The 13,231-nt window shown below is 43.3% G+C and overlaps 1 protein-coding gene across 2 annotated transcripts in view; it reads right to left on the bottom strand.

The window, feature by feature from the left end:
- The window catches only part of ZFAT (zinc finger and AT-hook domain containing), a 397,998-nt gene that overhangs the window by 26,147 nt on the left and 358,620 nt on the right, over positions 1-13,231 (bottom strand). The window contains exons 15-16 of one of the 2 annotated variants that reach the window (XM_089685952.1): positions 9,146-9,269; positions 2,557-2,681 (exon numbers count right to left, since the gene is read on the bottom strand). In XM_089685952.1, the coding sequence (XP_089542078.1) occupies positions 2,557-2,681; positions 9,146-9,269 (249 nt within the window). Of the gene's footprint in view, positions 1-2,556; positions 2,682-9,145; positions 9,273-13,231 lie in introns of both variants that reach the window. The other variant, XM_089685951.1, reaches the window with a different exon arrangement.

Genomic DNA, 13,231 nt, shown 5'->3' on the forward strand with positions numbered 1-13,231 from the left:
CAATTATCAGTTAAAGTATTGCAACTCCATATTGCAAAAAATAGCCTGGTCAGGAAGGGGGAAATCCTCTGGAGGGCAAGTGGTTAATTTAATCGAGACAACTGAATTTCACGTGACAAGTTTGTGATGTGATGTTCTAGATTTTGTGGTATAGTCATACGCATATCTAGATAGAATTGTTCATCATTATGACCAGGTTGCTGGAGAGAGTGGTGTTGCCCCTGAAATGCAACGGATGGGTTTAGTAGACTATTTTACCTACAATTACAATTCTCTTGGACTCTTACTGGGTTTTAATCTCTGTATTTCTGTTAATATGGAATTGTTCGTCGCTATAACAGCCTTCACTCTTCTGAGAAGGCTTTCCACAAGATTTTGGAGACTATCTGTGGGCTATTCGGTCAATTGAAGCAAAAGAACATGTATTATGTTGATGGAGAAATTACTTTTCCCTTGATTGTGGCTAATGTAGAAGTCGTCCTCCAAAACCTGGTTAAGGGGCCACATAAGAATGGTTTTTAGATGACTTCATACTCTAGGAATGCCATTATGAACTGACCAACTGACCAAGGAATGTGTGCTATCCTCCTTCAAAGGTAATATGATTTTTTACAAGGGTTATGACTGGTTACTACTGCCCATTACCCCTGTATATACAGCCAAACCATGTAATAGTTAGTCCAGTCCCAGGGCTGCTTCATGCACGCACCTGGTTTGATCATCTTTGCCAAGCCAGAAACGGGTGAGTCCTTGGGGAAAGGCATCTATAGCCACGTATCCTTGTTACATTTTCCAATATGATTACATTTGTTATTTTTTTCTATTTAATTGTTACATATAGAATGATTTTACCTACAAGTGTTTGTGTGAACTCTCTTTGCGCATCTCAAAAAAATCCAAAACCGTAAACTATCCCATAACCGTGATAAAACAGAGGCCAGGTACTGACTGTGAATGAGAAAACCTGGCTCACCATCACCACTTCAATGTATCCCATAGGTGGTCAGTAGGGTTGAGATCAGGGCTTTGTGTAGGCCTGTCAAGTTCCTCCACACTAAATCCATGTCTTTACTGAGCTGGCTTTGTAACCGGGCACAGTCATAATGGAACAGAAAGGAACCTTCCCCAAACTGTTACCACGTGGTTGGAAGGTTGGTTTGAGGTTAGGTTTTTATCCCATAGGTGGTCAGTAGGGTTGAGATCAGGGCTTTGTGCATGCCATTCAAGTTCCTCCACACTAAACAATGTCTTTACTGAGCTGGCTTTGTACACGGGCAGTCATAATGGAACAGAAAGGAACCTTCCCCAAACTGTTACCACATGGTTGGAAGGTTGGTTTGAGGTTAGGTGTTTTCAGGTAAGATATATAGTGAAAAGTATACCTTATGGCTACCTTTCTCAACCAGGGTGCCCAGGCACAATGGGGTGCCTTGAAGTTTCTTCAAAAGTGCCTTGGTAAAATTTCTAGAAATTGCCAAAAACTTGTATACGAGCCAGCAGGTGGAACAAGCCTGCCTTTTAGATACACAAAGCCACAGGTTTTCATTGTGCACATTATGACCTACTAGCCACCGGCATCCTGACAACCAATGACATCAGTTGATGAGGATGTCAGCTGCCTGCACAGCATCCTAGTTTGACCCTCCCCTGCCCCTCTACATCAGTGCTGAGATCACATTAGCTCACTGATGGAGAAATACTGAAGGAAAAGAGAAACACTGTATGGGTACACAGTACCAGTGTGCAAAAGTGTATTTGCTTGGGAAGAATAAATCACCTCCAATGTTGGGTGTCCTCCATGTGTGGATGTTGCTGCGTTATATAAAACAATTAGAATAGTTTCTCACATTTTAGAATGTAGTGCCCTTTTAAAATTGTGGGCAGTCTAGAGTCTGCCTCGGGACTGTCCATAATTTTAAAGGGTGCCTTGACTGAAAAAAAGGTTGAGAAACACTGCCTTATGGCACCGCTCCAAGCTATGGATGGAAAGAAAAAGGATCACCCTACCAGCACGTAAGAAGAGGGGAGCATGAGTTTAAGCGATTCCAGTGTCAGCCAATACAAGTGAAGGGATGAACGCTGCTCAACCGACCCCAGGAGACCAATGTTGAGGAATGGCCTCAGCTGCTGTTCTGGCCATGCCCTTTGATACATTTCGCCCCGCCCAACAGTGGAGATTGGTCACAGAGGCCAGTCCTCAACATTGGACTCCTTGGTTGGTTGAGCAGCGTTCATCCCTTCACTTGTCCAGGTAAGGTATCCTTCACTGGAAACACCTAAACTCAGTCATTTGGAAGGGGTGTTCACATACTTTTGGCCATATAGCATATGTGATGGTCATCTAACCACAAACATGTACTGTATAGTGTGTTCATTATTAGTAGAGAGAAGCAGGAGAGTATGGAACACCAAGCAGGGAAGTGAAAGCCATTTCAGGTAGACATCACAAAAAAAATTCAACACGTCTAATAGTGGAAAAAACATTGTTGCTTCCCTTAAAACATCAATGCTGCATTGTCTGCTACAATCCCATTAAAGTGAAAACAAGGGAATTACCTGCTCAACAACTGTCACAGTTCCCGGCGCCATGGCAACTACGGAGGCGACAGCGTCATGGGACTCCGTGCCCAACTCGATGATTTGTTGGAGTATGTTCATAGCGGTGGGGTCGAGCTTCTCACCTTATCGAAAAATCAATAGGTACAAGTTAACTGCAGCCAAAGTAATAAAGTTTGCTAATGCGCTCTTTGCCCTTTCCAGTGTATTAAAATACATAATTAATGAATAGGAAATGAACACAACTTTTTTTTTTTTCATTAACCGAAAGGACTGTGTACCAAGTGGCTTTATAAACGTTTTTTTTCCTCTCTCTCTCTCATCGACGTTGTGTATGCTTCCTCTAAAGCCGCCATCTGTGAGACCATCTGCAGTATTCCAGAAAAACAAAGCTAGTCTTCTGCACAGCAATTTTCAGATGTGAAAACAAATAATGTTCAGAAATTAGGCTTAAGCTCACCTTATGGCATAAACATAAAATTCTGTTTTGCAAATCTCCTTCATCAGTGTGCACCATTTAAAGGGGCAAAACACATGAAAACTATGACAGTGGGCAGTGAACGGGCAATATTATAAGAAAAGCTAAGTACATTCTTTCTCAGAAGTGTTTATTGAATATAATATTTTGACCAGAGCAGGGGTAGGCAACCTTGACACTTTAGTCGTGGTGAAACTACAAATCCCAGGAGACACTGCAAGACTCTGGCACGACGGGATCTGTAATTTCACCACAAATGGAGTGCCAAAAGTTGCCTACACCTGCTTTAGAGCTTTCCTGTAACCTAGAGCAGGAGTCTCCAAACTTTTCAAGCAAAGGGCCAGTTTACTGTCCTTCAGGCTTTAGAGGGCTGGATTGTGGCCTGTATGAATAGAAAATATCTGGGCCTAGCATCAGTGAGAATAAACATGGCTTAAGGGAGGAGGATGCCCATTAATGGTACCATTTGGAGGAATAGTGCCCCATCAATGGTACCATTTGAAGGAATAGCGCCCCATCAAAGGTACCATTTAGAGGAATAGCGCCCCATCAATGGTACCATTTGAAGGAATAGCGCCCCATCAAAAGGTACCATTTAGAGGAATAGTGACCCATCAATGGTACCATTTGAAGGAATAGCGCCCCATCAAAGATACCATTTAGAGGAATAGTGACCCATCAAAGGTACCATTTAGAGGAATAGTGACCCATCAAAAGGTACCATTTAGAGGAATAGTGACCCATCAATGGTACCATTTGGAGGAATAGTGCCACATCAAAAGGTACCATTTAGAGGAATAGTGACCCATCAAAAGGTACCATTTAGAGGCATAGTGACCCATCAATGGTACCATTTGGAGGAATAGTGCCCCATCAATGGTATCATTTGGAGGAATATTGCACCATAGTTTGTGTCAATGGGAGAAATAGCACCCTGTTATTGGTGTCAAGGGAGGACTAGTGCCCCGTCACTGGTGTCAGTGGGAGGAACTTCTATCATTGGTTGGTATAGTGACCCAAGGGCTGGATAAATGCTAGCAAAGGGCCACAGTTTTGAGATCACTGATCTAGAGTAAAGGTTTTAAAACACCACACCTGTTGCAGAGCTTCCAGTCCTCTATAGTTCCCCCAAACTCCTACAACATTGTTCAGGCACAAAATAGAAATATACAAAGTAAAATTGTTACTTTTGTATCTACTCTGCTTAATTCATCTGCAGATCAAAGAAATACACTTTTTGATCTGCAGATGATGTCAGCAAAAGTAACTGAACAAAAAAAAAGTTTTTTTTCCATTTAATTTCTCCTGAGCTCCTTATTTCCCTTCTTCCTGCATCATTTTAATGGTCTTTTTTATTTGTTTTGTTCATTATTATTATTTTTTTTTAATCAAATTATAGAACAATTGTACACTTTTTAGCTATAGTAGGCACTATTTTTTTAAAGACTAACTGGTCAAAAAAAAACAAAAATAAATAAAAATCCCCAGTAGGCGATCTATGTACAAAGCAAGGATTTTAACTGATTTTGTAGCAGATTCCTACCTGATTCTCTTTTTAAGAAAAAGCTGTATATTCAGCTATGTCCTTGGAATAATGAGTCCTGAATATGAGTGTCATCAGCTGATGCATTTTCAGTGAAAGTTGCAGTGTCGCATCCCTTTAGCAGTAATGGACCCTTTGTGAGTATCTCCCCGTAATGTAAATTTATAAATTTTACTTATATTTTAGTGCAGACTTTTGGAAAAATTAGTGAACCAATCACACGAGCAGAAAAATTACATTTCCGGGGTAGTTCTGTATACCAATTGTGTCCAGAACACCTCCAGGTTACAGTGGCTGAATATTGAAAGGTTGAGGTAATTTTTAATAACAATAAATTACAATATGGCTTGTGGAGCAGTATAGCAAATAAAAAAAAAAAAATTATAACACATGCGTGTTATTTTTTTCTTTTTTATTTGCTATATTTTTTTCTTTACAAAGGTGGAGTTACCCTTTAAGTAATAACAAAGTTAATGCCCAATAAACAGGTCCATAGCAGAAATAATTGGATTTTTTCTACATTCTTACCTGTAAAATCTATTTCTTGGAGTACATCAGGGGACACAGAGCAGGCTATTCATGACTATGTGGGTTATATGTCACCTATAGATGAATGGCCAACCAATCACAGTGGAAGTCCTCCCCTATATAACCCCTCCGACACAGGAATTACTTCAGTTTTTGTAGCAGGCAATGAAAATTCACAAAGAGGGGAGGGACCTCAGTGTCCCATGATGTACTCCAAGAAATGGATTTTACAGGTAAGTAGAAAAAAAAAATCTAATTTTCTTTATCATACATCACGGGACACATATTCATGACTATGTGGGATGTCCTAAAGCAATAAATACATTTTCAGGGGAGGGTAACACCATGATAGCCACCGGCAATAATCCCTCAGTACCTACTGAGCCATTTGTAAGCAGAATCCATCATGGCTCTGACATCCACCTGGTAGAACCTTGTGAATGTATGGGACTGAAGGCCATGTAGCAGTCTTGCAAACCTAAGCAACTAACGCCTGATGGCGGATAGCCCAAGACGCCCCCACAATCCTGGTAGAGTGTGCTTGAACCCAAAAGGGTGGGATTTTAACCTTCAAACCATAGGCTTGAGTGATTAACTGGCGGATCCAATGAAAAAATTGTTGACCTGGATGCCGCCTGTCCTTTCGGGATTTCTAAATCCAGAGTATGCAATGCTCTTTCCTCTGCCAACTGTGGACTAGGAACAAAAAATAAAGGCAAGACACTGTCCTGATTAAGGTGAAAACCAAAAAATCATTCTAGGCAGGAAGATGGATGAGGATTCAACATCACCCTATCATTATGCCAAGAACAGATCCTTACATGAAAGGGCCGTCAGCTTTGATACTCTTCCTGCCGAAGTGGCAGGATGGCAGACTCTGCAAGGACAGCCAAAGTCACAAGGACGGCCTGACAAACTGGACCGTCCATGTCACACTCTGCACAAAGTTACAATCAAGGAGTGAGAACAAAGGACTGTGTGAAAAAAATTCGATAGACGAAATCTCACCTTAAATGGTAATCAAGGTAAATTTAATTTCCCCTCCTGACCGGAAAAGTAAGAAACCTTACAATCACCCATTTCCACACGTGCCACCTCCTGGCCTCCCACCAGGCAAGTAAGATTTCCAGGTCCTGTAATGGAAGCGACCTGATGCTGGCTTTCTAACACTCAAAAAAAAAAAAACAGGACCCAAGACCCCCCAATATTACAAGAATTGGGCTTAAAAAGCCAAGCCTAGCAATGATATACAGGATACAATATTGGACCCAAGACGGACTGTAGTGTGCAAGGAGTGCCCCCTGCCAGATACGCTATGTCGGTGTATCAAGCCTTCCTGGGCTAGGCCCGGCTACCACTATTATTAGTGTTACCTCCTCCCGGACCCTGCACAAAAGACACAGCATTAGTTGAATCGGGGGAGCACATATATTAGGGGGAACTGGTAACTAAGGTGTTACCAGTGCATCTACTCCTATTACCAGTTGCTAGTGGGACTCTGGATATGGGTACAACCTGTCTAACCTGTTGTAGAACCTGGGAATCAGTAGATCCACACTTACCATTTCTGCTGCAGGACTCTGAATCATAACAGGAGTCCAACCTTCACAGCAGGCTTTGTCATGCAAATCTCCAAGGACCCCGTCCCTATAATGTGGGGCCACTGCCTTGGACCTGTACAGCCCCCCGCCGGAAAGCACCTTGGTCAGTATTATACTGCACAGGGTTCTGTTATGCAGGATCCAGCGCCATAAGGCTCCAATACAGATAAAACCTCGAGGATTCTTCTCCTCATCCAGCGAGGTTCAGGTACCATCCATATTGGCTAACAGGTTTACGAATGGATCTGATTAAAGTCCCTGAGTCTCCAATGAAACCGTTATGGACCTTCAGGTATGCTCCAAGAGCACATGGACCTTCAGGTATGCTCCAAGAGCACATGGACCTTCAGGAATGCTCCAAGAGCACATGGACCTTCAGGTATGCTCCAAGAGCACATGGACCTTCAGGTATGCTCCAAGAGCACATGGACCTTCAGGTATGCTCCAAGAGCACATGGACCTTCAGGTATGCTCCAAGAGCACATGCAACACTTCAGTGACCATCCACCTTACAGACACTGGCAAAAAAACTGAAGTACTTCCAGTGTAGGAGGGTTATATAGGGGAGGATTTCCTCTCTGATTGGTCAGCCAGTGTCCATTCACCTATAGGTGGCATATAACCCACATACTTATGAATAGTCTGCTCTGTGTCCCTTGATGTACAATAAAGAAAACATTGCTCTGGTCCATATGGTATATACAGGGGTGGGAGGTAAAGTGTTCCAGATCAGAGCACTGTCTTGCCCCCTAACACTATTAGCTAGTTTCTCTCTTCCCCACTTTCCTGCAATAGACTGAAACCCTGCACAGCCTATTACTAATGTTCATACAAAGGAATATCTGGGCCGCAGCTCCTGATCAGCCCGTGTAAAAAGGTAAAGAGTGGCCTCATCCTACATGTCTCCACTAGTTCAAGCCCCACTGACATATTTCACCCCACCCACCGGGGCTTAGTCATAGGGTGCCTACAAGTAAGCCACGGTAGGCAGGGCGAAACACATTAGGGCACGTGGTTTAGCAGAAACACATAAGCTGAGATTGCTTCTTACTATTTACATAGGCTGGTCGGGAGCTCCAGCGGTCATTTCTACACACAGTGGTTGCATCCAATTAGAGGTAGTAACTCTTCAGGTATTCTGCCAGCTGTGGGTGCTAGCTGTTGGAATACAATAGTTGGCAGTGGAGATTCCTCTCATCCATGTGGTTTAGAGAATCGATTTCTCTTGTTCAGCCGATGAGGCTACATGAAAAAAAATTTTAAAGTTTGGCCAGCCTTACCCAAAATGCTGTGTTTGGATACCACACTGAAAGCTATCTGCACAAAAACAAACCAAAAATGCACGGAAAATTTGCCACCAAATGTATTTTCTTAACCCAAATCCACTGTGCATGAGCAGCAACTATCAGCACACGCAGGGACTCCTCTGGATACTGATGACCAGGGGTGTATTTACCACAAGGCAAACAAGGCATTTTGCTTTGGTTTTGATGTGACACTGATGAGTGTGTTATACACTTGTTTTTCACTGATTCACGTTTTTCACCATTTTTTCACGAATATTCACTATATTAATTGTGTGATGGTTTTTAAAATAACTTTTATTTTATTTATAAAAGGTAATGCACTATATGAATTTTCTTTTTTTGAGGTGGATATCATTTTTTGGACACCGTTGGAAAAATTGTTTGGATTTTTTTCTGGAAATTTCAGTGGACTTTATTTTGTAGTGGACTTTATAAATATATTTTTATTTTTTTGTTTAAAATGAATAGTAGATGGAGGGTGTAGAGATTATGTTACACAATTTAGTTTATAGGATGATTTTGTAAAAACACTTTCACTTGTAGGAAACAAGGCATTTGCCTAGGGCGGCATTTTTCAGGGGGGGCAGCACTGCCCCTTGGAAGAAAGGACGGAAAAAGGGACATACACAGCATGGGGACCTGGTGGGTTCCAAGGGATGCTGTGGTTTCTCATTCCTGGGGATGTCTGGAGCTGTGAAGCGGAGTGTTTTTCTCTCACCATGGGTGATGGTAGCTGGTGTATGGAGGCAGTGGTAGTGGAAGGCTCGGGTGGAGGGCAGGGGTGTTTTTGGTCAATGTCAAGCTCTTTCTGCAGGGGGGGGGGGGCAATTTTAGTGTTGCCTAGGGCAGCACAAAGCCTAAATACACCACTGCCGATGACCCATGGCCAGTAGAAGAGGATAGGGTCAGGAGGACATGGCAAAGTGAAGAAGCGTGACTAGATGAGCAGAGCAAACATCTCACAGGTGAACAAAAACGGTGAACTTTAAACTGGCGCTGGTCTTTAACACGCACTAGGTGCTAGTGGAACAAACAGTCCGACGTTCTAATACACAAGAGCCGATATTTACTTCCTCACTCTTTAATTATTCATGTGAGGGCCCGGGAAGGATGAACTTCATGCTCCACTTACTGGTTTCCGAGGTGTATCTCAAATCCTGGAGAGCGGCAACAGCTGTCTGCGTTCCCTGAGCATCTGCTTCGGCTTCAGCGATATGAAGGAACTGCGTAGAGATCTCCTCGGTCACATCCACCAGCTGCTGAATGTCGCACATTATAAACACAAAGAAGGCTTCATAAACATCATGCAGGCAAGAAACGCAGATTAAGGAGCATCCAGCTAGAGAGGTTTGCTCACTTAAAAGTCAACTTCAAAAACAAAGGCTTGCTGGGTCAACTGGCAGATTCCATTAGCAACATTACAACTCTAACCCCTTTAGCGCCAGTTCACACTGCTGCAACTCACCGTGCGACTTGCGACAAAGTCACATGACAAGTCAAAGCACATTCATTTCAATGGGTCTCATCTTAATCATTGTGACTAAAGTTACAACAAAAAAACAAAAAAAGGTTCTTGCATTACATTTCTGTGACTTCGGTGTGATTTGAGTGCTATAGACTGCAATGTTAAATCACAAAAGTCACAGAAGTGTATCCCTGGATCTCAGAAGACAGGGTGCCTGCATGTCCTGGTACCAATCCAAAGAGCAAATGAATGTGTTTAAAGGAGCGCAGCCGCTCACGACCAGCATGTGTAAAAAGGTAAGGAGTGGCGTCATCCTACATGTCTCCACTATTTCACGCCCCACTGACACGTCACCCCACCCACCGGGGCTTAGTCATAGGGTGCCTATAAGTAAGTCACGGTAGGCAGGACGAAACACATTAGGGCACGTGGTCTAGCAGAGACACATAGGCTCAGATTGATTCTTACTATTTACATAGGCTGGTTGGGAGCTCTAGAGATCATTTCACACGCAAAGTCGCACGCCTTTGAGATCACAGCAGTATGAACCGAGCCTTTGAACCAGCCGTTTATGTACATGGGCCGGACGGGAGCAGTGCAGGAGCGGGTGGCAGTTTATAAACGGCCTTCGCATTCACTGCCTGTGCGCGCTCCCTGGGATCGCTGTACGGGACCTCTGTGTGAGGTCCCGATTCATGTGATCACTGATTGGCCAATCTGCAACTGCGATCAATGCACATGATTACAGTGCAGCAGTTTGGCAACTCGGGTTAAATCAGGTAGTGAGGAGGTAACATTCCCCTCCTCACACCTCTGAAAAGTGAACAGAGTGCGGATCACTTTTCAGAGGGGTGGCAGTCCCTATCCCAGAGGTGAATGAGCCCTAGATGCACAGAATATAACTGCTGCAAAGAGAAAGTCAGATCTGCTGTCCTGCCAGTCAGGGCTAAGCTGTGTAAATATCAGCAGTGGATGGGCAGAAATACAAATCCTTTATATGTATTTTAACTGCGGTTCGCCTGAAGTCCAGCTTTGAAGAAAGCGCCCTTGCTAACAGGTCTCCGAGACAAGAATTGTGCTGGGGTAGTGACAGTCCAGTGACATTACACCCCATCGTGGAGGAAAGGCAATCCATTAGCCGTTAGACACAAAGTGCTGTTGATGTGCCATTTACTCCATGCATTGTCTGCACATTAATCACTGTAAACAGATGCTGCCTAGTAGCACAGATCTGCCGCTTATCTGACAACCCCCTGACAGGCTGCACATTCATCACCAACCTTACAGCGCCCAGTTGTGGTGCCAGAACCTGAAGCTCTCTTCACATCACATTACGGGCCCCCTGGCTGCCGGGCCCTGGCCTCTTCTACGGCCAAATGGAAGAACAATTAAAATGGAACTGACTCAAATCCGCTCCGACACATCTCCTACCTCAATAAGCTGCTGCAAGCAACTTCTGCACTCGGTGCTGCCAACTTCTTTAACCACTTCCCGTCCGACCGTTGTATATAAACGGCCAAACGGTGGCAGTGCAGGGTCGGGTGGCCATTTATAAATGGCTTCCCCGCCCCCTGGGAGCGTGCAGCACCGCGATCCGGTGCCCGCTGTGTCCTCCAGACAGTGGAACACTGATCGTCGGACAGGACCTCTCTGCGAGGTCCCGATCATGTGATCACTGATTGGCCAATCAGTGATCACATACAGAGTAGTAAGCAAGATGTCACTTGTGACATCATTGCTTACTACGTGTGAAATCTGTGAATGATCACAGAGATCACATGGTACAAGGCTATTCACAACAGCCTTGTACCATGTGACAAGCTGTGACCAATCACAGCTCACACAGTAGTTCTCAATGGCTGCAATAATGCAGACAGAGAGAAAGAGAAATTATTGCTTTTACATCCTTTATGGGTGTAAAAGCAATCAGTGTAAAAAAAAAAAACCTTCATCATCCCCCCACCATGGTGACACTGTACTGCTAGGGTGACAGTATGTAAAAAAAAAACCCCCCCCAAAAAAAAACATAAAAAATATAAAAAAATAAAAATGTAAAAAAAATGTTTATGAATTATAATTTTGGTTATAAACTAATTTGGGTTATTTCTTTTTTACTAAAAAGATAATGGAATAAATTTTGGCCACGTTTTATGATGAAATATTTATTTGAAAAATTTTATAAGAAAAACACTTTTTTTCAAAATTTTTAAACTTTTCATTTACATAGCAAAAAAAATAAAAATCCCAGTGGTGAGTAAATACCACCAAAATAAAGCTTTATCGGTTTAACAAAAATGCAAAAAAATTAATTTGGGTACAGGGTTGCATGACCGCGCAATTGCCATTCAAAGTGTGATAGTGCTGAAAGCTGAAAATTGGCCTGGGCAGGAAGGGGGTAAAAGTGTCCGGATTGGAAGTGGTTAAAAAAATTAAGTAATTAAAAAAAAAAAAAATTACAAAAAAAAATTAAAAAAAGGTGAAAAATATTCAACAGAATCTGTTTTTATGAAGCAATTTCACCGGTATACAAAGAAGAACTCATTTGATAGGATTTTTTTCTAGATGCGATGTCTGAGAATTGAACCTCTTCTGCTCTGTTACCACAAAAAGACGGACATTGGGGGGCAACATGGGGTAAAGGGGGTGGAAGGTGACAGTGTGCCATAGCATTGGCTTCCAGGTGAAGTTGGGGCCTCCCTACCAAGCATGCCCAAGCTGAACGGATACCGGCCAGTGAAAACATTGCTCTGTTTATGTTGAAGCCAGGGGCGGACTGACAACTCATGGGGCCCCCGGGCAATAGAGGATCATGGGGCCCTTGTGTCCTTGCCCAAACTCAAAAAAGCCTATGAAAAAGGTACCAGGGACATCTCATGGGGCCCTCTACTGACCCCAGGCCCGCGAGTCAGCTTTTACCGCCCTCAACCACTATCCCCTTTAGCAGCAGGAACAGTGGCTGAAGGTGGACACATGCTGCAGCCATGATTCCTTGCTTTGTGGCAGAAATTGTACCCCCCTTTTGCTTTTGGCAGGCACAGCGCCCATGGAACGTGACCCGATCAAGGGAATGGGACTGCTCTGCAAGTGCCCTGCAACCGCATGCAATGTGGGGATTAAGGGGTCAAAGCAGGTGGTGAGGCAGCGACAGGTCTCCTACTGCCTGTCATATGGTCTCTGAAGAGCTGACACTGATCACTCTTCAGAGATCATAGCGATGTGAACAAGCATATAAGTTGAACTCCAGGCAAACAGTTGAACAGACCAATGAAATGCATATGGGAGCCGTTTTACCTATCAATATATTTGTATTTCTGCCCATCCAGTCCTGAAATCTACACAGCTCTGCCACAAAACATAGCAGCCCTGTCTGCTCAAAAGAGGATCCCTTCCTCTTCCCCTACCTCCTCTATAAAACTGACAATAATATGCACAGTGGGGGAGATGAACAAGCATACTTACCTATGTCCATTCTTCATTTTTAAGAGTTTTTGGTCTGCTTCTGCGCTCCCTGGGCCCCCTTTTGAAAATTTACGTCACTATTCTGTCATACAGTGCATGTGTGAGATGATTCGCATGTCATGCACAGTATGATGTTTTTTTTTTAAATTAAAAGAAAACACACACACCTTTTTCCCTGGGATTTCACAAGAACTTTTTTCCCCCCAGCAAATGAGTGTACTTTAAAGAGATACATATGTGATGGTATGTGCCTCATCTCATGCACACCCAGTATGACAATGCTGCGAGATCTTG

The sequence above is a fragment of the Staurois parvus genome, unplaced genomic scaffold (assembly GCF_062004578.1).
Source record: "Staurois parvus isolate SC_StPar_1 unplaced genomic scaffold, SC_StPar_1.0 ptg000389l, whole genome shotgun sequence".
Lineage (NCBI taxonomy): Eukaryota > Metazoa > Chordata > Amphibia > Anura > Ranidae > Staurois > Staurois parvus.